The sequence below is a fragment of the Dermacentor variabilis genome, chromosome 4 (assembly GCF_050947875.1).
Source record: "Dermacentor variabilis isolate Ectoservices chromosome 4, ASM5094787v1, whole genome shotgun sequence".
Taxonomy (NCBI): Eukaryota; Metazoa; Arthropoda; class Arachnida; order Ixodida; family Ixodidae; genus Dermacentor; species Dermacentor variabilis.
In genome coordinates this window covers 30387917-30415809 of record NC_134571.1, presented here as the reverse complement: position 1 = coordinate 30415809, position 27893 = coordinate 30387917, and the positions used below count along the sequence as shown (strand labels likewise).

Below are 27893 nucleotides of genomic sequence, written 5' to 3'. Positions count from 1 at the left end.
GGCTATACTTTTTTTTTCTAAGATGATAACTGTGCTCAAAACAGTGAAAATAATAGAAGCAACGACTAGACGAAATACAGTTACATCAGTTCCATCAGTCCCGCACAAAACGAATGTTTGCGGAAGTCCAAAAATATAAATGTTCTTCGGCAAGTGCCAATGAAGTCTGACTTGAGTGCACCATTTTTAAATTTTGCTTTAGGAAGCAGCATGGCCTCGGCAGGCGAGATCAAACATACTTGCACAGCATCGAACCAAATGCTTGAGCGGGGCGTTTGCTTCAAAGTTTAGCACTAGCACTGATTTATGCAACGGGTAAAGATTGAACACGTGTTACTAGTGCCTGTATGCGCCGGTCGTCTCACAGAATCTTTTAAAAACAAAAAGCTCACACAGACCATATTTTCGGCGTACTCGTACTCTACACCGCGTAGTACTCGCCGTAACCGTGGCCCGAATGTACAGTCGGTCACAAAATTTTACGGACCACGGGATCTGAGAAAAAGCTGAATATCTCCTCTGCATCACAACGCAGCATAGTATTAGCATTTCTAGCCACTACTAGTATTTGCGAAAGACACTGATGTGCGATTTTACTGGCTGCTGCTGCAGGCTTCTCGGAAATTAAACGTTTCCCTGAGATCCCATGGTCCGTAAACTGTTGTGGTTGACTGTACCTTGTGGTTGCCGATGCGTAAGGATACCCCATGGTACGCACTTCAGCCATGCTAATAGTGTTATATCACGTGACATGAAATGTATTTGCCAAAGCGGGACTATGCCACAGCTAAAATGTGTCGGAAATACGTTGCGTGGGGTCGCCGCTCATCGCTCGCTGCCTTTTAGTCGCGGCTCGAGCTGCAGGCTGTTGCCGTGCAGACAATGTCTGCACGCTGTGCGCAGAGGGGGCGTTTATGCCCCAATGACAACGGGAGTGGAGGCGCGTGCGTTTGTCCCCATTTCGTGTACTCACGGTCTCGTCGTTTGCCCTTCGTGCGAAGCAACAAGCCAGGTCTGCGTAAAGCATACGTTTCGCGTTTCCACGAAAACAGCCACATCAGCTCTTCTACGCATAGAGATACGCCGCCATTCTGTTTTGTTCCAATTTTCTTGCTACTGAATTCCGTCCTAGGTTTCGCATTGACAGACAAGTACTGTTTACGGCGGCTAGAAGTGCGCGTTTATGTCTGGCTTCTACACCGCTATACGCATGACATATATTTAGTTGAAGGAGACAACACTGTTGACCAGCCATGCTATTCTTATAGTGCGAGAACAAGTCAGCTGCACAGCGCCACGTGAAATTGACTATGTTCTCTTACTTAAACTCTATCATACATAAGCGCAGGAATACTCTAGTGGTAGGCCAAGTGACAAGCATGTGTCTAGTCTAACAGGTGAATGTGCGCAATAACAAAAGAAGGCTCATGACATGCGTGACAAGTCAGCTTGATTTGCAAACCACTTTGCAGGGATTCAGGGATGTAAAATCATATCTTGACATGCTGTGTGGAAAGGCAAAGTCTTTCGTGTAGCAGCCACTGTTCATTCTAGAAATTCCAGCCTTGAGAATCTCCCTGTCTGATCGCTGCCGCACTAAGTTTCCGAAGACTTCATTTATAAGCCGGATAGCAGTGGGATCTCATTGAAACGCCGTTGATCGGCAAGGACTAGTAGCTTGATTGTTTGCTTGCCATCTGCAAGCCTCCAGATACCGATGCAGTTTGACTTCACTTTGCATCGGTACTTGTCGCGATCACATCGGTCTTTGTCGTGATTTGCGTCATGATAGGATACCGTTACGAGGCCACGAAGGTTGAAGGAAACCGTGGAAGTGTACTTCAAATCGCTGTTGTCTCGTTCCCGCCTAGAGGACTGTGCCATCGGTGGCTAATCGAGACAATTCACGTATTATGAACTGGACGAAAACAGCACTGTAGCAAGAATGACAGTCACTACACCAGGTTGGATCGCTGTAAAATGGTTCAAAGGTCCTTACCGTCTCACCAAACCGCCATCGTTCAAAACCGTCGACACCACGCCATTTTGTCAGTCTTCAGACATAGAAGGAATCTCCTGTAGGGAAAGCGGACAAGGTGAATAGTCTTTCCTGCTCAATTAGGCAAGACGCTGCAAGGATACCACGACATGACGCAGCATTTACGCTGTGTTGAAGACGTCACACATCTCTCAAAAAGTAGTTTACGTCATGCCGTGCCATGTACGCGTAACCTTTTCGTCACACTAAGAACTTCCAACAGTTACGCCACTCGCAAGGAAGCGTTGCCCGTGACACCACGCAAAGTATAGTCCCATCCGTACCGCGGTAGCTCTGGCTTGCGTCGCGCACCGATCACGGCGGCTCTTTCAGTCGTCGTAAGCAGCATTCGCAGAATCTGTTTCCAGGGCCGGTGCCCTTCGCAACGCCGGCGTCGTCAACTCGACACACAGTCTGTACAAACACGAGAAGTGTCCGCCGCTAGACGCTCGGATCGAATCCGTCCACGGGGTTTGTGTGCGCCTTGACGTAGTACACGCTACCGTTCCTGTTCTTGCGTGAGATGAACCGCTGGTAGAGGTTTTTCCGTTTGATCAGCAAGATGGCCGACAACAAGATGGCACTTATACTGAGCGCCCCCACAACCAGCACCCCCGTGCGGAAAGTGCTGCTGTGTTCGCGCTCTACACGCAAGCTCGGGCAAGCAAACACTTCGTCGGGCACCTCTAGCATGGGCTCGTGCTCGTACTTGGTTGGGCTTCCGCACCTGCGCAGAAAGTCAAACCAGTTAACACAACAGCGCTCGGCTTGCTGCGATGAGGACGTCATAAGGGTAATTTCAATTTCTCGCCTTTCAGTACCCACCTCTTTAGTGTTTCTTCGCTTCACTTCACTCCACTTTATTACCTTAAAGGACCCCAGGATTGGGGATATTACATAAGGGGTGGGTAGCTAATAAAAGAAATTAAATACACAAGAAAAAGATGCTTAAGTACAAGTTTGTTCGCTGGTAAATATGTCAATTATTTACGTTTCTTACATTTAACGGCAACACGACAGCAGCATCAACGCCACCAACAACAAGAAGGAAGAACGGGAAAAGATATGTTATTTTACTCCGAGATGAATCCGATGGTGCGCTCATGATGGAGCGTTGACTACGCAGAGCATAGGTCGGCTAACTCACTCATTAAGTGTTTGGTACTGAGTTTGAGTGAGAGGACTTCCTCCGTATGAGATTGAGCCGGAGTGAGTCGAGGTGGGTTCGCGTAGGTGTGCTGTAGAGGCGCGACTGATTACGAAGACGCCAAAAACAACGAATTTCAATGGGCGATTAGTCACATCGTTATGCTTTTGTTTTTCCTTCACTGAGGACAGCACATATTTTTCTAGTCAATACAGAGAGACCAATGACGTATCCATAAATTGTTCTCTGGGGGGGGGGATGCACGTGCCCAGTGCGCTACGCCCCCCTTCCCCTTGCTACGCCACTGATACAGGCTCAGGTGGTGGCTATGTATAGGGTGCGGATATCATGCAGCCACCAGGAAATTGTGGCCGTCCGATAACGCCAAAAGGTTTGCCGCATTCCGAGGGGCTGCGGCCTATATTTTGCTTCGCTCTTAGGTTTGTACATGTGGGCACAGTGGAGAATTCGGCGCTAGGCCGCTAGCTCTATGCCGAAAGAATTCACCTTTACTCGAAAGGGGTCTAATACAATAAGGCAATTCCGTGACCTTCTATTTTCATTTCTTGCATTTTGCAAGCTCGCCATAAAGTAACTTCTGCGGAAGTTACTACAGTTTAGCACTACACTTTAAAGAACAAATCATGACGCCTGCGGTTAAAAGAATGTCCCACATCCACTGCCATGGCCGCAAGCGGCACTGGCTAACACTCTCAGCTATATAGTCTTGTACATAAATATACGCAAATACCAGAGAAAGCAGACGAGAGGACGGCACCGCGTTAGCCAAACTGGCAAAGTACTGCACGACTGATCCGGAGGATCTAGGTTCGGCTCCTACCTGCGGCAAGATTTCTTTTCGTCCACTTTCGTTTCTCTTGTCCTCATTATTTCTACATTTCAATTAAACCTAACAATGAATTCTCCGCATGCTTTTCCTGGCTTCATTCCCTGATTCTTCTAACGGTTGTGATTAACAAAAAGAAAACTGAACCCCTGAATTCCCTTACTATTCTCGTTCAAACACCAAAAAGGGGAATTTGCGCTGTACATCTTGACTGTACGTAACTATGCATAGAAGACTAAGCTTCGGAATTGTACGTCTACGTAGCAACGTCAGGTAGGCGTCACACCTGATGCAGCACGAAATTTCAGCTCTACTTAATCGTGCGCACTTATTTACTCACCTCAGCTGGACTGTCAATTCCTTTTGTAGTGGCAACCTTCGAATCCAAGCATTATTGCAGTCACAGGCCCAGGGGTTTCCCTGGAGGTCTAAGATCTCAAATTCTTTCCACGGTGCAATATCTTCGTCCAGGTACTGGATGTTGTTGTTCTGCAGATAAAATTCTCGCAGGGTCCAGTTGGCCGCCGGCTCGACGCGCCAGAACACGCCAAATATGTCGAGGTCTATGCTCTTCAGCTTGGGGTTGTTTCCCAAGAACAGAGACCTCATTTTCTTCTGATAGACGAAGGCGTCGCCTTCGACAGCCTCTAGCTCTTTCATTTTCTCCACATAGAGTTCTTCGATATTTTGCAGCTTGAAGAAGGAGTTGTAACCAAGCGTGCCTACCGGATTGTCCGACATGACTAGAACTTTCAAACCCCCAGCGCTTCGCAAAGCACTGGAAGGCACCTTCTCAAACGAGTTTCCGGACAGGTCCAAATAAACGAGGCGCGGCGTTGCGTGAAAGATGCCGTCAGGTAGCGAGTGAGCGTCGATGTTCGACAGTTCTAGACGCTCAAGGTTGGGCAGCTTGAACAGCCCGATCTCCAGGTACCGCAGCGGGTTATTGTTCAGGTTCAGTTGCTCCACGGACACCAACGGCCTGAATAGTTCAGTAGGCGGGTGCATTAGTTTGTTCCCGCTAAGGTTCAAAGCTCGCAGGTTCGTCATGTTTACGAAGACGTCCGCGTGAAGACTTGCGAGCGAATTCTTGCTCAAGTCCAAGAACTGAAGTTGCGGGAAAGCGGAAAACACACCCGGCTCTACGATGGCGATGCGATTGTCGTGCAGGTCCAGCACCGAGACGTTTGACGGTTCCAGGTTTGTGAGGTGGTTGATGAAGTTGTGGCTCAGATCCATCTTGTAGATGTTTGGCGGCCAGTAGCTGCCCGCGGGAACGATGGTGAAGCCCTTTCGCGAGCAGTCCACCTGCACGGAACTCTCCTTTTCCTGGGACTCGTTCCACAAACAGCTGGCGCGCAGCACGTTAGTGTTGGCTTGGCAAGACGACGCCACGAGGGCGACGATTGAAGCGACTAGGTAATGGCGAGCCATGCCGGCGCTTGGAAGCCTTCGCTTTCGGCTCCTAGAGTCCTGCAAGAAAATTGAAGATGGCTAAAATTGAAATGACCACGCCAGTGAGAAGCAACTTCTAACCTCAATGAAGTGGTCATGCAATAAACACAGTTTTGTCTACCCGTATGCTGCTGTGCCCCTGAAACACAACAAAATGGAACCGTAATCCCGATGCCAATAAGAAACAAGTAAGCAAAGTAAAACCACAGCTGAGAAGGTGAGTACGGGTTTCGATAAAGGCTGGTCGATCTGATCGCGACAGCCTTGACATATTCACTACGCTGACCTACCACTTTTCTCCTCGCCGTAGGAAAAATCCAACTCTTCTTGTGGCTTGCCAGTACACGTCCCCTAACTAAACTCAGCATTTGTCTACTTTTTAAAAGGTTATTTTCCGTAGTAACCGAATAAACCGGCAAACCGTTTAAAAGCATTTAACGGAAATGGAAATACGACGAAACTAGGCTAAATAACAAACCGTTAGCAGTTTCTTTATCTACGAGGAAGTGTTTTGGTCATATTTACGTTGACGAGATATCTTGATCATCATATAAGAAAACTGTATGTATACTAGCAACAATTGGACTCTGAACGTCCAAAATAAGTTTCATAAATTCTAAATTGAGCCTAATAACAGCAAAACAATTTCTCTTTAGTCAATCCTTTATGTATACACGAGAGAACAATGTACGTAGGCCAACTTTCAGAATTATTTTCTTAATCTGGCCCACGCCTGGTGCGACAAGCACTCGCGTGGGCAGAGCTAAAATTTCTGTCAGGAAGTTGTCGACGACAAACACGTCGCCTCCCATGCCGCATTTGCTGTATATCGCATGTATATTGTACTATAATTTCAGTTTTTCTATGTTAACGTAGTGTTTATGCGACGCCAAAAAGAGAAAAAAAGAAAGAACGACTGAAAAAAAAAAGGTCAGCTAGACATAAAAACACCGCGATTGTCGCCGACAGACTTCCCAAGAGGTTGCGAACGGCAATGCAATTTCCGTACATGCGGGGGGCTCTCGCGCCCCCCCGATCTTCGCGACAAATGACAAGGCACTCCTTCAACCGCCTCGATTAAACGTCGCGCACACCGGCCTCCTTGTCCTCAGTTTAGTATCGATGCCGGCGTTGGGCGGACGCTGGAGTCATGAAAGTTGAACGTACTGCGTCGCGAGCTATAGGTGCGAAGTGTTGGCAAAGCGAAAATGTGGTTAGATCGATCCGTTCGACGCGTGAGGAAGGCTCACTCGAACAGCGCGATTTACGCTACGTACGGCCAGGGCTCTTTAGTCCGCGGAAAGCAAGGAGTGGTTGCCGTTTTCTGGAAAAGTTGGGCACAGGGAAATAAAAGAGTTCTTGCCTTGAGAACGCCGGGTGTTGTCAGCAGGCGGTCACAAGAGCGGGCCGGCTTATCTGGGCCACGATCGCAACGCGTCCTGGAGGAATACGAGGAAGGGTGAGAGAGAACACGTATTGTTGGCTCGAGGAGTGAAGAGCAAAGACCACTCGCGCATGTATCCATGGCTACCAGATAAGCGCTAATCGGGCTGTCTATACGTCGCCTCGTTTACACGGCGGGGGCTCAAAAGATACATGGCAGGCGCCGAGCAAATTCCCTCGAAGCCTCGTCCTCCAACTCGTGCATGCAGTGCAGCCAGTCACACAATGCGTTACGCGCGCCATGCTCCAGCTGGAACCCGCCAGGGACGAAATTGCGGTAACCGTGTGGCGCAAACGCGGAACGGCGTCCCGCCGAGCGTGTGATGCGAACGTATCCGGCGACTGAGTGCATGCAATGCGCACTCCCGCGTTTCCATTTCGGTCGTCCTCGCTCCTCGCTCGTGTCCCCGTAGACACGCGGCGCATGGCTTAGCTCTCATTGTTTCGCGCAGGCATACATCTGTACGCTACTGCTGCTGCATACCCGCGGAGCTTTAATGCCGTTTCACCGACGCCGGTGGCGATGCACGCCGCTTGTTTGTGCTGAGGGAAACGGGCGTGGCATAGCGTGATATATCTACAAAGTACGAGTGCTTGAGATTCTGCTGCCACACAAACGATTCCACGGTGTTTCCTACCTATTATTAAACTTGTCTTTCGCAAATTGTGAGGACGACCAAGAGCGACGCCGACTGCTCCTTTTCGCTTAGCCATGTCAATAGGTAGAAATCACCGGGCTGTAAAACTTTTTATCATCGTGTCGCAAAACGCTGAGGTCAAAGCAAACCAAAGGCCCAACGAGCTTACTCCCATTTCTCACAACGTCGTTTGTGGACTTCCTGCCGTGAGTGAGGTGTGTCCTACGGGGCAGCGGCTACAAACGCACGGCTCGCGAACCTGTTGTTTGCGGTCCGTGTAACTTAAATGACCAATTAACCACCCGCAACCCAAGTTTCCTAACGCTTAGTCAGGCCAATGATTCAACACGACCTTGAAAACACTACCTCCGTGGCATGCACATGCCGAGCACGAATCTGTAGACAGACGTAAACAAGCATGACCTGACAATTCCTCGCAGCCCTTTCGCGCTCTAATAAATTAAATAATTAAATTCTCGAGTTTTACGTGCCATAACCACGATCTGATTATGAGGTACGCCGTGAGGGCCTCCGGATTAATTTGGACCACCTCGGATTCTTTCGCGCTCCAACAAGGTATTCACACGGTTTTAGAAATAGCGGAGTACTTCGCGTAAATGCAGTCAAATTAGTTTCTACAAATGCTATAGAACCAGTTATCTATGATGCTTACACTGTATCAATCTTCAATACATTTCATTACCTTTATTCTTTAATGTTTCGTTTCATTTGTAATCAAGGTGGCACGTACGGCTCCATATTCATTACTATTTACCATTTTTTCTTTCTTCTTTTTTTAATGTACCAACCCAATAAAAATGTACATCTAGATATGTTTCATCGTCACCGATGTCACTGGATCTAGCGTTGTTTATTTCCAAGAGTGTCTTCCTATCCCTTTCTCTCTTCAGTTGCTCGATGCCTGGAAAGCATGTGGATCGAGCGCAGTTGGATAGGTAAAATCACAGTACTCCTCTGCTTCACCTGCCTGTCCCCCCCCCCCCCCCTCTATTGGGCCTCATGTCCCAAAACTCCGTGTGTTCTAACGTTTGACCCCATATGCCACTCGCATGTAAAATATTTTAAAAAAAGAAAAAAAAAGAAACTCGGTCACCTTCATGCAAGACATTCGAACAGCGTTTTTTTCCTACAAAAATATCTCACATGACTCATATGGCGCATATTCAATATTGTCATATGGACATATATATTTCACATGTGTTCTCATATGACCATATGAAATTATCAGGTATGTGGCATATGGTGCCACACTATATTTCTTTTATAAGGTTTCGTACGCGATGCGTAGCTACGGTTTTTTGGTTGAATTCTCCAACGTATCCATGTAGGTGAGTTGTCTTTCATAGTATCTTCAACATTTTAGGTGCACCTTCATGGCGTGGTTGCTCCGAATTTGACAGCGCAGTACAGGCACCCGATAACATTAGCAAAGTGTGACTTGGGCATGGTCGGTCAGACACATTAGAAAAGAGCCACCCAACTTTTACACGTCGACAACGTTACTCTCGATCCGACCTTCTGTTTCGAGCTGTCCGCCGCCGCGTATCAACGATGTGATAGGAATGAATTCGCGAAGAACTCGCGAGCTTCACATACGTTCGCTGATCAGATTCACAGACAGCAGCTGTCCCGGCACGGATTGCACTTAAAATTCGCGACACGAAATCTTCAACTAGTATCAAATTAATACAGCACTGATGAACTGATGAATTTTAGCAAACTTTTTATGTGATACAAAGCAATAAATAGTAAAGACGACATACGTAAGCAGTGACATGGACTACAGTGCCGTAGCTATACAAGAAAAACAAAACGCTCTTGCTAAGAAACACATAAATGTAAACGAAGACTGCGGTAATAAATGTGAAAATAATAAGTATATACAACAATAATATATACATATATACGCTGTGCGGACTTCCATTGCCATTCCAAATAATAATACATGTTATACTGCTGATGTGTGTAATCACAAGGTATATACTTGTCAGTTCCTGTGCCTTTTAGTCTGCGTACATATATATATTCATGCCTTTGTGCTACTTTCCATTTAAGTGTTCTGTTATTTTTGTCTTGGTGTTTTTCTGGCCAGTCGCCCAGCGTTTGTTTGCCTCTGTCTGGAGCAGTCCTAATGATGTGTGCTGCTTCTATTGTGTGTCTGATTGAAGTTTTAAAAAGAATTTGTCGTTCAGCTGTACTTTTATCTGTATATCTTTGTTTTTCCAAAAAGATGAGCCAAACACTTCGTCGAGCTGCACCTTGACAGCTTTTTGCACTTTCCCTGGCATTCTTTCCCTTTCTCTCTAATTTGTCGTGTTCTTTTTCTTCTCTCTGTCTCCCTTTACCTTTTCCCCTGTGCAGTGTAGCAAACTGGATGTTTGTTCAATTCTTCAAGTCACTTAATTTACTAGATAGTTCTGGCTAGTTACCTTAGCTAGAAGCTGTGTGAACAGCTCGACAGGGACCATAGTAACCACAACAAGGCAGACACAGCGAAATGGTATGTAAGATACAAAAATAATTGGTGCAAGAACAAAGCGAATCACAATACAAAAAGAGCAGCGTGAAGGTCTTCAAAAGTTTTTAAATACAAGACAGGAAGCACAAATAATCATTTCAAAAATTTGAAGAACGAATCTGGCGACATGTACAGTCATTATAAAAAAAACGTAACATTGTAAACATTTACAAAAAAAAAAGAAAAGAAACGCAACCTGTCATTTAGTACAAAATGACGTCGTAGCTGAAATTTTGTTAACTTGCAGATGTTTTTATAAATATTCAATATTGAGGGGAGGTCGTATTCCAATACAACGCCCGCGAATGCACGCACATTGGCCGCTCGAGGCACATTGCGTGTATTCGCGGGCTTCTTTCACGCTCGGAAAAACTTTTATGTAGCACGTATTGAGCAACGGAAAGCTGTATCCGGAGTTTCTCATGTTGCTCTACAATTCTCTAATTGGCACTTTTCATCTAATTATAATAATCGAGAAGTTCGTTAATTAAGACTAATTATCTAATCAGACAGAATGAAAAAAAATTAAAAAAATAATCTGAGTATCTCCAAGCGACGGCAAACAGCATTACTTTGGTTCGGTCCAGCTACGTGGCGTTTGCATATTTTTAAAGCTTGGCTCCACTTGAAGTGAAATGCCCTGTATTTCGTCATGAGCGCACTTTATACCCTGCTCTGTTTTCACAATTTTTTTTTTTTTTGCACGAAATACCAATGCCTTTGTTTTTGCAGGATTAAATTTAAGTAGGTTTGATGAGGACCGACGATAAAGCTTGTCTGATATTTCATTACATTCAGTTGCTAATACATTGCCATCAGTACCAGATATTAGCATGCTGCAAGCATCAGCGCAGATAATAAATTTTACTCTGCTATCAATACCGACTATGATACTTATGTAAGAATTGACAGAGAGAGGTCTCAACACGCTTGCTTGGGCTATCAGCTGTAATTACAGGCAATAAGGATGGTTTGTGTTTTCTAATACAAACACATTGGCTTCTATTTGTTATAGATATGATTTGATAAGTTAAAGTGTTTTCCCACGAACACCATGGGCTTACATCTTATGCGTTAAAATTTTTTGGTCAAGCGAACCAAAGGCTTTGCTAAACTCAATAAATAAAGCAAGGTTTAACAGTTTATTTTTCACATTTTTCAACACACATATTTTTAGTTCTAATAATGTTGATTCAGTTTATCTTCCTTTTCTAAATTCGTACTGTGAAGCTGAAAATACTTCGTTCTTATCAAAATAACTATGAAACCTATAACGCAATATTTTTTCAAACCCTTTTGCAAATATGGGTATGATAGATATCGATCGATAATTTTTTTCAGTTTATTTCACTTCCAATCTTGTATAACTGAGCACCTAGAATTTTTCATATCACTCGGAAGTTCTCCGGATCCTATGGACAACATATACGCAAGTAAATGCGCTACATGAGTACGTATTTGATTGGTCTAATTTGGAAGTTAGCGATGTCTGGTGGTGGTGGTGAAAAACTTTTATTGATGAGAAGGCCAAACGTAAAAACAAATTAAAAAGCAGCGTTGTGGGCGGCCTTCAGGCTGCGGGTTGTGGCGTCCAGGCCATGCCTAGTCGCGACGTCCTCCGCCCAGTTCACCAGCCGGAGTTGGATATCCGGCTCGGTGCTGGACAAAGCAGCCTCCCACTGCTGCGGATTGCTTAAGGGCCAAGAGGCAGGGGGCAAGTGTGCCGGGCAGGAGAATAGGACGTGAGCGTAATCGGCGCGGGAGCCGTCACATAAGCGGCAAGCCGACGAGTGCGTCCCGGGGTGGAAGAGGGCAAGACGTGCAGGAGTAAGATAGGTGTGGGCCTGAAGGTGGCGCCATAAGTGTTGGACATAAATGTCCTGTATACTTCAGCTTCATCTGTTGGGTCAAGGAGCACACTTCCAGCGCAAGCGCCAGTTTAGTCCTCGTGAACTACTAGCAGGCGCAATGCTTCCAGCGAAATGTTTATTAAACAAGTCCGCAAAAGCCCAGCTGGCCGATATAGGTCTTGCCATCTTGAGCTCTTTGCTCAGGTAATGTATAATCTTTCCGACGCCCTAGAACGCTGTTTACTGTATTCCGTGGTGCAGCAGAGTGCTTATTCGGAATATTGGGGAAAAAAATGTTTTTCATAATAGGCGGTTCTTGCCCTTCGTAGCTCAGCATTTCTTTCGGTTAGCCTACCCACCTTTCACATCTCATTTCTCTCTCTCTCGCTCTCTGTACTGAAGAAATGCTAAAAAGAAAGTTGAATGTAGAAATTAATTTCACCCACAGGTTCAAATGCTTGCGTTACGACCTCGCGGGTTATTGGCGATGCCAGGGAAACGATATCAATGTTGTAAGCGCAATAAGATGTTACCTAGTTTAATAAACGTTAACTTAATTAATATGTGATTAATTGAGGCTAAGACATGAGTAGACAACAAGGGGAAACACAACGCTGGTTTTCATATTGCAGAACCTGTAGTTATGTTTAAAACCATGTGCACGTTTAACCAGGAGAAGGAATGGTATGACAGAGCCAATTCTGGCCTCTGCGCTCATCAGCGGCGCAGCGGATATGACGTTCTGCTGCGGAGCGCACGGCGTCGGAATGTGCTCCGGCTTCGGAGACCGCATTATTGCGCCCGGAATTCAAGAATTCAAATAAACAAATTCTTAAGTTGAGATACACAAACAAATACATAGGGTAAGGAACACCCACTACGTCGTCTTTCAGATATCGTACGCCCCTATCGGATATTAATTATTGCAATTACGAAATCAGTTGTCACTGCTTGATAATGTAATCTATCGACGCTTCATCAGTTACTGATATTAGAAACTCACCCTTTAACTCCGCTTATTGTCACATCTTTCCTCTGTCGCACTATCTTCTGTAGCGGCGGTGTAGGGGTCCGGGGGAAAGTAAATTGTAGATTGCAATGCTGCTGCTCGTAGGTGTTCAGCTATCGGCCTAGACACACTGTGCCCTGCGTGATGTGTTCCCGAGGTTATGCAGCATGTGATCTCTGCACATAACCGCGACACAGGTCACAGGTACCGCTAGACGGGTTACAATAAAGGTGTCTCGTTATTCGTGCCCCAAGCGATATACAGGGTATGCTTGGTACGTGGACAACCTCTGCCTGCGAGTTGCGCCACGAAATCATTTGTGACGTGCCGCCACAGGAGTCGGTGAGATGTTGTAATCAGTTCCGAGTATCTGTGTTCACGGAGCCTGTGTCTGCGTCATATTTCACCAGTTTTACAACAGTAGAGTTGTTATGGGCTGACTCGCCTGGTGGTTTTGATGTACACCGGTGTCTATCGCTTTAATCCCAAAGTGCTTTGCGATAAGTGTATAACGAAAAAAAAAAAAGCCGCAGTCTTTCACGAGAATTTGAACTATGGACGAACAATTTTCCAATACAAAATTCTACCTCTCAGCCACTTTTATTTTTCGCTCTCAGGCACTCCACCGATGATACAGAAGATGCTACAGCAGAGAATACTGTATCTGGCTTCTTGAGCACTTGCCACTGTTGCAAGAATGATTGGCTGACGGCACGCTCTGCAGCTTATCCATAAACCAGCACCCACGGGAAAGAATTCAAACGAAGCCAGCTGTAATAAGCCAATGGAGAGTTATAGGAACGAGGTGGAAGAAAACGTCGTGTCTCTACACATCTTCACCACCGGTGAGCGCCACCTGAACAAACGAGGATGATTCGAAATTAAAGTTATAGGTTTTCTTCTTCTTCTGTTTAGAAGGAGGTATTAGTGCACATCGGGGGATGTTCACTCCAACCGATACTACAAGAAACAGTGCAAGACTTAGGCAAATAGCTTTGTGCCAACTATCGCATCACTGTTTCGCATTGTGAACGAAACCGAAACTTCTTCACCTGCATAGTAGGAGTATAGCATGCGCGTTCAGGCTAACCTCTCCATGCTTCTTGTTAAATCATGCCTTGCACGGGCAATGGCCGTTGCACAATGGCTGCCGTTAATGGCAGCGGTCGGACCATTCGCTCCGCCACGGTCAACACGTCCTACACTGTGGAAACGGAAGAGGCCACAATTGCCATGGGCGCGTCCTTACTCGATGCTAAATTCGTTGTGTCAGACTCTAAATCGTCCATAAGAAGTCACTGTATTGGGGCAATCGGCCCCATTGCAAGCAGACTTCTCACACCCTAGGACAATATCCACCTAATGTGGGTGCCAGTTCATGCAGGTATCCCGGGTAACGAAGCAGCTCACCTAGCCGCCCGAGCAGCAGATGACCGAGAGGTGGGATCGCTCGACCCGGATGGCCGGCTTGAACCCATCCTCACCTATCACGAACTCGCGCAATTCTACAAGGATTCGCGCAGAGCGTATCTGTTCCCGAGCACGGTTCTCTCCCGGGAGCAGGCCACGAGTCTACGGCGGGTAAAGACTCGATCCGTGCTAAGCCCCAAAATGTTGGCTGAAATTTCCACGCAAGAGTTCAAGCCTAACTGCAGGCACTGCGAAGCACTACCCGCAGACCAAGATAACACACTTTGAGGGTGCCCATCCAACCTCCCGCCTAGGAAGATTCTTCGGCGATCCCCGACGATCGAGGCCTGGGAGTGTGCGATCAAGACGGATGACCCAGAATGCCAAGTCATGCTGGCAAAGTGCTGGCGACCCGGCCACATGGCATCCACGCTAGCTTCTCTGCCAGGGTCTCAACTACTAATTTACGCCTCCAATAAAGTTTACTTCTCTCTCTTGTTATACCATCATGCCAGTGCTTTAATCAGTGTCAGGCGAGGCATATATTAAAGCGCGTTTAAGCGAACAAAGTGCTGAAAATGCTTTGTAAGATATGTGTGACACATGTTTGTGCCATTTAAAATGAGATGATAGAATAATGCACAAATATTTACAATCGTGGACGATTTTCAATTTCTGCTACCCGACCATGTATAGGTAAATTCTAGGGGGTCTTTCGTTCGGCTTATTTTCATAAAAAACAGCCTTATTTAAATTAATCTTTATTTGCTATGCCTGACACCAATTTGCTGCTTGCGAAAGTTCGTAATTTAGCGTTACTTGATCATTATGGTTCCTAATCTCCCTATATATAATCAAGTCGTCTGCAAACATACGCACCGTTGATTTCATGCTATTTGCCATGTCACTGACGTATAGTAAAAAGGGAATTGGTGCTAGGACTGTCCCTTGTGGTACTCCGGATGACACCTCTATATACCCAATCACATTGCTGACGTTCGATTTCAACGAATAGCTGTAGGCATGAAACATAAGCTCTTATTTAGTTTACTATACTGCCAAATACGAGAGTGTGTTGTAGTTTGTTCAGGAGTTTACGATGTGATACCCGGTCGAAGGCCTTTGATAGATCTAAAAATATTATATCAGTCTGCCCGCGGTTACCAAATGTTAGAGCGAGATCATTACTATAAGCGTTAGCGTTGGAAGACATTCAGCTGGTGACTCGCAAAACGTTACTGAGAGATGATATATTATCTCGGACCGGTCGGGTACAACTGTGGAGCGCTTAGGAAAGTGGCAACACTGTGGGTCATGCATATTGCAGCCAACAGAAACCCGTTAGCAGTCCGCGCCGCTATGTGTAATCGGTGAAATGGCACAGGCTGCACGAGCAGCAATGGCTTTTGTAATTGCTTTCGTTCACTCTCCGTCTCAAGCAGATGGGTCCACTGCTTGCTCCTTCTTCAGCACAGGAAAATGCAACCTGCGTTATTTGCTTTCGGCGTCAAGCAGAAAAAAAAAAGAAGAAGAAGAGAGAGAGAGAGAAAATCTGTGACCGCGTGGCCACCAGTAGGCAACACTGTATCTCCTCTCACGCGTTTCATAGAAATGGGACAAGGCAACAAGCTCCGCTTAGGGGAAGTTTACAGCATTATAATTATATCGCCGGTCACTAAGAGACATTCCATGCAGGATGACAACGGATTTATTATAAAGAGAAGCTTGAGTGGCTTTTAAATTATTAGAAATAACACCTTGATGATACCCACTGCACGTCACGCAGTATCTACAGCAATTGTGATGACTTGTGCAACTTTTGCTGCCCTTGTCTCTCACACGGGCGCAACATTCAGGGCCCATTATTACTTGACCCTTCCGCGACATGAGGCCCTATATGTAATCTCCTATACAAGGGGCGGCCCGGACTAGTCTTACCGTCAATAACTGTTCGCTCTCTCTATCGCATATGTGTCGAAGAGATCGATCTCGCGCTACGCTTGTATAAGCACGTATGCTTTCGAGAGGGTCTTTCTTACAGTCGCACCACATGGTAGTTATTCCTGTCTTTGTGATATTATGCGACCAGGAACATACGCGTCCCTGTAAGATGCCAATTTCTTTGGATTCCTATGAAAAAAACAAGCAAGCTCGACGACGGTGCCCTTGGCTTCCATACACTCCACTCTCTGTATACCGATCCGCGCAGCCGAAACTGGAGCAAACAAGGACTCCGCTCGAAGACACATTCGACGGGGTCGCGTTCACCACGCGAAAAATTGTGTCAGCGAAGCGCTGCAAGGCCCGTCCTAGTATAATTAGAGCCACCTTGTAGACGGCCGTGGGCTTGATCCAGATCCTCTATCAGACCGCCGAGACTTTAGGAGCGAGGTGGTGACGCAAGAAGTTCTACAAGTCCACGTCGCGGTCGAGCAAGCGTCAGAGGGCTTTCGTTGCGCTTAGCGGAGAGGGTGCTAAACGCTCCGTCGACTCCTCGCGACATCGTGTCACATTTGGGTCGCCTGCATGAATCATAACTGCTTGCGTGACGTCGCGCATCCAGGACACGCTTTAACTCGATGGAAACGCAGCCTTTGCGATGCTTCCAAGTTCAACCCGAGTATTACTGCGGATTTGCGAGGACGTTTCTCTTCTCCTACGTCCACGTTTTCCCAACGTCCTGGTTGACTGACGCGCGTGTTCGTTCCTTAACGCGCATCGAAGGCTCAATACACGACAACTTCTTTTCTTTCTTCTTCTTTCGCATTTCGCCCCCTCACCGGTATGTGGTCCGAAATCGAATCCATGACATCGCGCTCAGCAGCGGACCGTCAATGCCACTGACTCACCTTCTGCGAGCGATTGTTCGGTCTGCGACCTGACATGCGGTATTGAACTTTAAAGCGCATGTTCACGGCATTCGCATGTGAAGCGCAGAGCATAGACGAGGCACTGGAGGTTGATTCCGCTGCCACAAAAAAAGCGAGTAGCTATACACGCAGTATATCCATGATATCTGACACGCTCGCGTTTTCTTGCTAGCATCTAGCCGCATTTGAAATATTTAACGCTAATAACAGCCGGTCTACAAGCACTGCGCCAGTTTATGCACGCACAATTCTTCTTCTGTTTGTTTGAAAATGACGGATGAATACTTGCATGTAACTGAAACTATGTCTTCTAAAGATAAGAATATCTACAATATGGACAACGATGCCGCGACGAAAACTTCTAGCGATATATAACGTCTGACCGAGCAGCTATCCAAACGTTTTCTACACTTTGTAGTCTTTAGCGGTTGGGGCAGGAGCTCTGGACACACAAGAATGGCGCGTCCCACTACACAGCTCAGTTCGAGCTCTGTCATCGCTAAATTCACGAATTCAATTCTTGAATTCCTCACTTCACCCCGCACCCCCACACCCCACCCCAACCCCAACCTAATTCAAGGAACCCATTCAAGTATACCTCAGAACTGGCGTATGCAATTTGCTTGCCAAGCGCGCGAAGACCCTCCGGAGACCACCCTTAAATTTGAAGGTACGCTGCTTGAATGACGATGAAATTTGTGAGTTCGATGACGCGATGCCCTGCGAGCTTTTCACCGAAGCTGCGCTGCATTTTTACAGCCTAGTGCAATGAGTGTCATCAGTACGAGCTGCAGTGCTCACTCAGCTTATCGCTTTGTACGTAGTCAAATGAGAAAAGTGTCGTCCAGCCGACTGTAGCACGAAGCTACAAAGGAAAGCCACACGCATTTCTATGAAGTAGTGCTTCGCGGTTGGAAAAAGATCATTCTTCCTGGGCCGGATGCTTCGCGCTACAGTCCGGTGGATGACAGATTTCCCCTTTCCTGACGTTTCCTCCACCTTGCGGCCTTTCGCTGAACTGATTTGCCGTATTTGCTCGTTATGGTACCTTCCAACTGATTATTACCGCCTACATACAAACACTGAAATACTGAAAATCTGTTTGCTAAAGTGCATATGGCTCGGGTACAAAGTACACTGCATTATGCTTCACGAAACAGGGAGAAAAAGCAGGAGATCACGTACATTTTAACTGAAATAGCACATATTCTTGCAAGGAAGCGGTGCTTCCACTAACTGTGATAGAAAGAGGTAAAAAAATATTCGTACTTTTTTTCTCTTTTCTTTTTCTTTATGCGGAGAGCGGTGCACGTGAATCGATGTGTTCCGTTCATCATAACGCGTCAACGCCAATTGCTTCCTGTTACAACTATATTAGTACATTCACTGAACAATTTTCGCGCATTTCTACTTTACAGTAAAGAGTGCATTCAAAAAGCAAACAGATCAAAAATCAAAACAAAACAAAAAAAAGCTGCTTGATCATCAGGACGCGAAGAAGTTATTGCTCGACTGCACTTACGACACACATCCTGTTTGCACGTAACAGGCTGAGCAAGCACTGCGCGCACTCCCCCGTTGCGGCTGTTCTGGCACCTGAGCCTGCGTGCGCGCCGTGTGACATCACGTGGTACAGCCCTATAAAGCTGTGACGATTTACGTCCCGTTACACAGCTGCTGCGTGCGAAAAGCCGTTGCAGATTCGCGTTTGAGGCTCTATACAGACGACGTTTGCTGTACTGAACTCGCCATTTGTCGCCGACGCGAACGCGCAACTGAGATACGTCGGAGCGATGCCCTCTTTATGCAGCGAAATACGGTTATAACGAGTTACACAGCTGCTGCGTGCGAAAAGCCGTTGCCGATTCGCGTTTGAGGCTCTATACAGACGACGTTTGCTGTATTGAACTCGCCATTTGTCGCCGACGCGAACGCGCAACTGAGATACGTCGGAGCGATGCCCTCTTTATGCAGCGAAATACGGTTATAACGAGTTACACAGCTGCTGCGTGCGAAAAGCCGTTGCCGATTCGCGTTTGAGGCTCTATACAGACGACGTTTGCTGTATTGAACTCGCCATTTGTCGCCGACGCGAACGCGCAACTGAGATACGTCGGAGCGATGCCCTCTTTATGCAGCGAAATACGGTTATAACGAGTTACACAGCTGCTGCGTGCGAAAAGCCGTTGCCGATTCGCGTTTGAGGCTCTATACAGACGACGTTTGCTGTATTGAACTCGCCATTTGTCGCCGACGCGAACGCGCAACTGAGATACGTCGGAGCGATGCCCTCTTTATGCAGCGAAATACGGTTATAACGAGTTACACAGCTGCTGCGTGCGAAAAGCCGTTGCCGATTCGCGTTTGAGGCTCTATACAGACGACGTTTGCTGTATTCAACTCGCCCTTTGTCGCCGACGCGAACGCGCAACTGAGATACGTCGGAGCGATGCCCTCTCTATGCAGCGAAATACGGTTATAACGAATTCGGGTACCACTAATACACGTATGTTGTACTACAGGGCTAAGCCAAATAGTGCTAGTCACCGCGACGCTCCACGGATAGTCTTTTGTAATGCGTGCGGCATGACATTTCATTTATTTTCGTTTCATTTCATTTATTTACGCTAAGAGCAGAAAACAGAAAAGCAAAACACACATCCTGAAAGAACAGTGGTTCAAGATGCAACAAAAAAATTAAATTATATCAAAGGCAGAATTAAGTCAGATAAAGAATAAATACGAGAGCTGAAAATATCGAGATGATAACGCAAGGTATTTTGTTGTGTTACAAGACGTGTTATAGCGCTAGAGGTGCAAGCCCAATTCACGTAGAAAATGCTGGGATTACGCAAGTTCGGGTGAGGCAGGCAGAATGTTACAGCCGACAGTAACCACGGACAGGAGATTACAGGATACATATATGTATTTGCTTCAGCGGTCTATTTATTATTATTATTATTATTATTATTATTATTATTATTATTATTATTATTATTATTATTATTATTATTATTATTAGTATTATTATTATTAGTATTATTATTCATGTAATCATACATCAGTGTTGTTCCAGGGCACGTTAAAAATTATTGATTGGTTGCTATATTAATTGCATTCAAGAAGACGCTGGTGCCTGTAGGTGGCGCCTTCTACTCTTCTTATTTGAAATGATAATTGTGCTCAAAATGATGATCATAACAGACGCAGTGAGTAGATTTACAAAGTAAGAAAAACTATCCATCGCCGATATACCGCGACAGTCTGTTGTATCTTGGTTTCGGTAGCAAAATCTGCAACATCGATTTTACTAACATTACTACTGTCAAAGGCGCCTTTTCTCAGATACCCGACGATTCAATGTAAGTGAATTCGAAGCGCACATTGCTGTTACCAAAACGCACGTATTTTTTCTTGTCCGGACAAAATGCTCTCCAAACATGCCCAATCACTGTCGCCAGAACTCGCATTTATTGCTTGCCCTTACACAGCTCAGAGCACCACCGAACATGACGCAAGCGGTACAACGCGCATTGGAGGGACATTTGCGCGTACATGGAACAGTAAGTTTTCATAGAAAAACAACGAAATGTAGGTGCGCTATATCCGAATCAACAACAGAACAGAAAATGGACAAAAGCCTGTGCGGGTTCTCACCACTGTATCTTTTTTTCTGCACAAAGCAAAGTGTGAAAGTGTGACACATTACAGCCACGAACGGAAAGCGGCATTTGACAACGTTGGTGTTCATAAATGGGCAGGTTTTGCTTCCTGATGCTAGATGACGCTGTGGCCACTGGTGGTGCCGGATACAGGGGCGCTATAACGTAAAACTATTCCAAACTTTTCTATTCCAATACTGCTATCAGCCCTCCACGATTGGTCAAAAACTTTTTTCGACCACGCCCACTTCACCTGTCTGTCACGCGACGTCACGAAAACCGCGATACCTCCCCATCTGATATGATGTGTACACACTTATTATGCATGATTTGACAGAAAAAAGAAAACAGTCATTTCTGATTCGACCCCTTTTCGCCATTAGCCCTCGGCTATTGGTAAAACGTTTTCGGGCTGCACCCACTTCACCTGCCTGTCACGCGACGTCACAAAACCGCACAAACTCACCGCGTCAAAGTGACGTGCACGAGATAAAGATGCATTATTATGCCAAACAAAACTGAATTTTCTTCGGAATAGCCGCAGGCTGCCCCGTTCCGAAAGTAATAAAAGATGGCTGCCGCCGATCGCTGAGACGCTGGCTACTCGCACCTGCCTGAGAGCATGGGTGTATTTGCGTATAATAAAGCTGCTTGAGTGGCCGTGTAACGTTTTCGAGCCCTTTCGGCACGTTTACCACCTCATTCTGCCAACTCTTCTTTGCCGAGGGTCAGTTTTGGTGTCATTCTTAAGCTTCCTTTGCATGCCGCCGTGATTTTCGACCAGCAATCACAAGCTAGGTAAGGGAAAGCCGACCAATCGCAGACGCCGGCACCACCCTCTTCATCCGGTTATCGATTCTCAGTGCACTGGCTCTGCCCCATCGAATCCCTCTCCACTTGAGCGTTCTCCTCGCATCTTGTCAACCAATCAGATACGACAAGCCGCTCAGCGTAGGCAATGTTATTCGTTTTTCAAGCAAACAAAAGTGACCTCCTATGAACGAGGAGAGCGTTTGATTGGTCTGTTCAGACAACCCTGCGGGTGACCGCCCGGTGCTGGCGTCGGTGGTTACGCAAATTCGACGTCAGGAGATTGGAACAGAAACATATTGGAATAGTTTTACGTTATAGGGCCCCAGATTACGAAACACGCTTTCCGGTATAGGGTTCACAGTGCCTGCGACAGCACGTGCGAGAAACGGTTCATGAAATTTCCTAAAGCGTCGTTGTCTTTTCAACGGGGACGGAATACAAAATCTATTGTGTACCTAAATTTAGGTGAACATTAGAGATCCACAGGTGGTCAGTATTAATCCGCAACCCTCCATTACGGCGTGTCCCCAGCCCTGCTTCGGGGCGTACGTTCAATGGGACGTTCAATGATCAATGACGCATGCTTTGCGATTTCCCCATGGGCTTTCTCTTTTTTGTTTTACCCGTTCTAGCACGGTCGTCACATGTGTTGACCACTCAAGATTGTATAAATAACTTTAAGCTTTTATTGCAGTGGTGTTCTTTAACATTTCAAGTCTCTGTACCAATTTCTTTCAACAATAATAATTTCTTTAATACAGACGTGAACTTTTGTGCTTGAAAGAGTTAAGGAAAGAAAGGAAGAAAAAAGAGACAAACAAACAAAGAAGAGGCTCTATGTGCGTAAGCAGTGTTCTTTACTACTTTTTTAAATAAATGTATTATGCTTAAAATTTTTAATTAGGGCACTTCAAATTGTATTCAGACATGGCCCAGTTTGTGTTGTGGCTTTAAGGAAAAGGGGGAACCGGGGGCGCGATAGCGCAAGTATAGAACTACGTTTACTTTATATTGTTGGCTTGTGTCAGAAATAACTATTTTAAGCGGTCCGAGGAAAGGGCGGGGGGCGGGGGCAGTTTTCTCTTGCTTTTGTTTTACGGCGAAGCCGCTTGTAATACATCAACTATATTTGATACCTAACGAATATATGTGTCAATTATACCGTTCATTCTAACATAAATACGCCTTTCAATGTTTTTCGGCACGTTTTTTATACGAACGTAAATTATGCCTAGTTAGTGTTGGTAATATGCTTTACTCTTGCTCGGAGCAGCGTTATACTTCTGTCACCCGGATATATTTATATATCGCTTTTAGTTAACTGCGTTAAAGTAAACGTTTGTCGCCAACGTTACAATTTGCGGTTAAATAGAAACAGCCCTCAAGTAACTTTCGACTTCGTCCACTAGTCGGCAACTTAAGTTGCGTTGGGCAAACAATACGAGCGCCAAATACATTTGCGGTACATTCCCGACTACCCGGGATTTGTTGAAGCGCACAAAACTATCAGCAATGCCGCTTTCTTCGTTCCTTACGTGTAACAGAGACAAACGTCAACACATATGTCTCTTTCACGGCTGAACATCAAAGCCAGGGCTTGACTTCTGCTGCTTGCATACGCGGCTACACAACCAAAGGTGCGCGTGCAAAGCCGCAGTTCATGGATTGACGTTCGCGCGCGAGTCGCCGGCGTCGTCAGTGAAAGGCTGCTAACGCATTGCGTTCGGCTTTGTTGGTTTTTCATTATGCGATGCCAGCAATAGGGAATGCGACACGAGACAAAGGCGACACAACATGGCGCTGCTGTTGATGTCAGCGCCGTGTTGCGTGTGTCGCTTTCTCGCACTGACGTTCCAGTGCTGGCATCGCGTCAAGTGGAATAGCCTTATTCATTCTCATCTATGGGGTCGTTTAATAACATGGTGTTTTGATTGTGGAAGATATACCCACAAATAGCTTCGTATTTTAAAGGAAGTCGCAACTACGGCCGAAAGGCGAAACATCGATTGCGATAACAAATTAGTGGAAAGCTAGCTATACCAAGTAAGGATAGTATCTTTATCGGCCGTATACACTTGCAAACGTTCGCTTACTGACTAAATTAACAAGCATGGTGTCATGCGCGCACAAGCGAACATGAGCACATCTCAATCGATGACCGCGGAAACCAGTTGTCCAAACGCTGGAGCGAGGAAGCACGGCAGCAGCAGCGAGCGAATTGAACTTCGTGCTGCGTCTCGCATCCCCCCCCCAACGCGAACTAAGCCGCGAAAACACAGCGCGCGGCCGGACTCTGGCCCCATCGCAGATGGCTTTCAAGATACAGCGGCCCGGTGTAGAACGCCCCCCCCCCCCTCTCCCACCGGTTCCTTGCGCACGACGGAAGACGGCGCGCTTCCTCCCCGCTTCCCTCGCATGCGTGAGCGACATTGAGCCGCAATTGCCGGCTCACCCTCGCATGCTTTCACTCGCACATACAGCGCACAGTGCGCGACGACGATTTTATTGCCCTTGGACCTTACACGTAACCTCACGGCAACGCCGACGGCGAGGGCAGAAATGCGGCTGGAATGTCCTTATAATTGATATCGCCACAAAGGAAATTCTACGCTTAGCATAAACACATGGACGACACCACCGCGCCTTCAGCGGTGCCTTCAGCGACTGCATGACGAAGTTCGCCATGACTGCACGTCTCTACGCGTTTTCTGTTTGGGTCGACCGCACCTTTTGTTTTGTCCGCTTAGAAGCTGAAAAAAACGGATACAATTCCGTGTCAAGGTGCCCACGTGACGCGCTCTATTTCGCGAGCGAATACACTGTCCTGTCTGTCACCATGCGTAGTTTCTTTCTCGCCGTTTCTTCTTTGCATTTTTCCGCTATATATATATATATATATATATATATATATATATGTGTGTGTGTGTGTGTGTGTGTGTGTGTGTGTGTGTGTGTGTGTGTGTGTGTGTGTGTGTGTGTGTGTGTGCGCCGCTTGTTTCCGTTTCAACAAAGCGAAGCCGTGTGTGGCTGGCTGCTCGCTCCTGACAGGACGCACCTGTGAGGACAAAACGCTATGGATTCGCTCTGCAAACAATATACTCTCGCCCCAGCGAAATAACCACGACCTGCGTGCTCCCACAGAAGGGCACGTGACGATCGACATATGTGGGTGCATGCCATAATGCAAGCGCAGTGCGCACGTCTCCATTACAAAAGGGAGAAAGAAAAGGGGGGGGGGGGAATCATGAGCAATAACGACTGACATGTCGGAAAAGTAGGTCTTTCCGTGCTGAACAGACCGCCTTAGTTCGAACATTTGCGAAACTACACCCACAGGGCAAATGTCTCAAAAATTGGCGTGCTATTTAAATAAGTGATAATTAATTAATTAATTGGACATCTACGGATCGCTAGATCTTCGGGTATGCTAATATTTGTCTCGCGTCTGCTTCCCGAGGAACGGTCACACGAGCTAACCGGATCTTGATGCGAAGTTTTACAAGTGTTACGATGACTCAGGGCGCGTGCAATGCAGAGGCCTTGGGGTGGTAAATGTATAGCTGAAAGTGTGCTTCATGGTCTGGGCGGATAGACCTCCATGAAACCGTCTCCTGAAAATTAATCAAGTTTTGTAGCAAAATTAAAGAAGTTCCTGCCCCGCTTGCCGCAACAATTTCTTCCCCCGCCCTTCTGTGATAAATGCAACATAGCAGAACTATAGTGCAAGTGATATCACTACACCGTTCGCGACTCACGGAAACAGCAAGAACAGCGGCTCACTGACTGCGCTAAGGAACTCGCTTCATCACGCAACCCATCGCACCGATACGCATGATGCTGCGAACACTAAAACATATAGATTTCGCTTCACCGCGGATATATGATGCATGGAGCTCGCGCTCAGTCGCGCCTAGCATAGGCGTGCCGACACCCGCCCGACAGATCTCTCTAGTCTTCACTCGAGTGCATCTCTCTGTCGCTCCTTCTTGGTGCAGTGCACAACTGCAATCCATTCGCTGCTCCCTAATCGCGCCGACGTTTCTTTAAGAGGCGCCCATACATATTCGTGCGCGAGGCCGACGCGCAATGCCGAGTAGGCGTTCTCTGCAGACCATGGTATAGCGCCAACGCAACAGCCGTACGCCAGGATTCAGCCTTAGACGCTGCCCCTCACGCTATAGTTTATTCGCTGGCTGCCCCCGCCGGTGGTACGCATTAAAGCAACGGCGTTATCGCATATAGAACCGCAATCTGTCCCGCCGTCTCAAGGACGCCATATAGTGTACGGTAGGCATCCAGCCGCTTCGAGTACACGTTAAGAGACATAGGTAAAGCCGTGTCCGCAAAAGGAAAAAGTAAAAAAGAAAGAAAGAGGCGCATAAGAACGTCTCGTCCGCGTGCCCGCTTTAGCTGCCAAGGAGGAGCCGTGCGCGCAATGCGTGGAACGCGCGCAGAGTTCTTTCCTTGATGCCCGTGCATGGGTCGCACGGATGGCGCACCGTTAAAAATGTCACTCTGGCGTCTACTTTCACAAAGGGCACATAAGCAGGCGAGGAATATTCGCTCACTGGCGTCGGCGTTTGCGGATACGTTTGGCGCCAACGTGCTGAGCGCGCAATACTACAGATGTCGCTGCTGTGGTGCGTTAAACTGCGGCCTGCTGCGGCTCTGAGCTCTGTCGTCTACACGTATTCATTCTTGGTTCGAGTGAAACACAGCAAAAGAGGTACCGTATGCTAGGAGGATGGTAATTAAAGAAGTTACTGTCTGTGTGTTATACAGAAGATTAACAATTAATCAGAAGCGAAAAGCGACTACACATTCGTGGAGCAACAGCACTCTCATGCGGGCAAGACTACAGCCTAGCTTAACGCATCCTCAGGCATTCGCGTTAAGGGTGCCTTGTGTGGCGGACTTTGATGCAGAACAGCGGTGTTTGCTGATGGAGTCCGTCGACCAAGCTCAATCGAGAAGCAAACGCGCGTCGCCGCAGAAACGCGTCGTCTGCTGCACCCTCTCGCGTCGCTGTGTCAACCACGCTGCCACGCTGCGTCGCGCAGAGAACAGCCCGCACCGCGCGAATCGCCGAGTCAATACTCACCTGCAGAGGTGCCTGCTCCAGAAGCCGGCAGACGACCATGGCGGTAAAGTCCAGAGCGAGGAATTTCTTCAGCGTCGAAGTAACGCGACGCGAAGCGTCGCCATGGCATCGAATTCGGCTGCGTCGTTGCGGCGCCAGCGGCGCGGCAGAGCAAGCGTGCGTGCGAGCTGCCGAGAGGGCGCCTATTCGCGCAGCGCGACCGACCGACCAAGGCTGGCTGCCGTCGCAGCAGCCAGCGCCTCGCACCTGTGGAGCAGGAAGTGCCTGCGTGCGCGTGAGTCGGCGAGGCTTTGTGTGCGTGCGAGTGTGCGTGCAGCGACCTTGCCTGGCTGCGTGTACGGATAAAAAGAGGAGCGTAAAAAAGAACCCCGCTGCTGCCCACACTGCGATGGAACCTCTGGCGAGGGCGTCCGACGGGAAAGGGCACGCGCCGCCGCTCGCCGTCGGCAACACTAGGCCTAACGGTGTAAGCCGCGTACGTAACCCGTCTGCGAGCGTCGGCTTTCTTTCTGCTTATTTCGAGCCGTTTTCTCCCGTTCTTCGGCCGGCAGTCGCTTGCAAAACACCACATGCAAAAGGAACAAAAGTAACGTCAGCCATAGACCTTTCTTTTTTCTTAATCTCCTGTAGTGAGCAGATAGGTTACGAGACATCGTCCAGGCAAGGGCGAGCTGTACAGCTGCTTGTTCCGCTGGACGCGCAACGCGCCTGCAGCGGCTTTGCGGTTTTCGAGAGCGCGGTGAGGCACCACGTGCTCCCGCGAGGCCTGTACTGGAGTAGCCAACGCCATTACCACAGAAGGAGGCGTGGCCGTGGCCGTCAGAGGCAATTTCCTCCGAACCGCCATTCGGGGTCGTAGCTGCTGTATAGTCGTTTTGATGTATGTTTAGTTCGCCGCTGAAGCGTTGAGAATGGTGCGTCATGCACGCTGAGTAAGAGTACCGCTTTTTTGTTTCTTCTTCTGCGGTATAATTGCGTAACACCGCTCTCGGAAACTCCCCTCGCGATTACAAAAAAAAAAAAAAACATTTATTGCTTGTTAGGGGATACAAGCCTGGGGACTTTGGCCAC

At 47.2% G+C, this 27893-nt stretch overlaps 1 protein-coding gene across 2 annotated transcripts; it reads right to left on the bottom strand.

Annotated features, from left to right (window-relative positions):
* Positions 1–157: 157 nt before the first annotated feature.
* On the bottom strand, positions 158–27127 carry LOC142578870 (uncharacterized). 2 transcript variants are annotated; one of them, XM_075688525.1, is made up of 4 exons: positions 26823–27124; positions 6851–6926; positions 4373–5505; positions 158–2765 (listed from the first exon to the last, which is right to left on the bottom strand). In XM_075688525.1, the coding sequence occupies exons 3-4, from the start codon at positions 5464–5466 to the stop codon at positions 2480–2482; spliced, it is 1380 nt and encodes a 459-aa protein (XP_075544640.1). In that variant the 5' UTR covers positions 5467–5505; positions 6851–6926; positions 26823–27124; the 3' UTR covers positions 158–2479. The 2 variants fall into 2 exon arrangements, with proteins under 2 accessions (XP_075544640.1, XP_075544639.1); XM_075688524.1 differs by lacking the exon at positions 6851–6926 and having other exon boundaries at positions 26823–27127.
* Between the last annotated feature and the right edge of the window lie 766 nt (positions 27128–27893).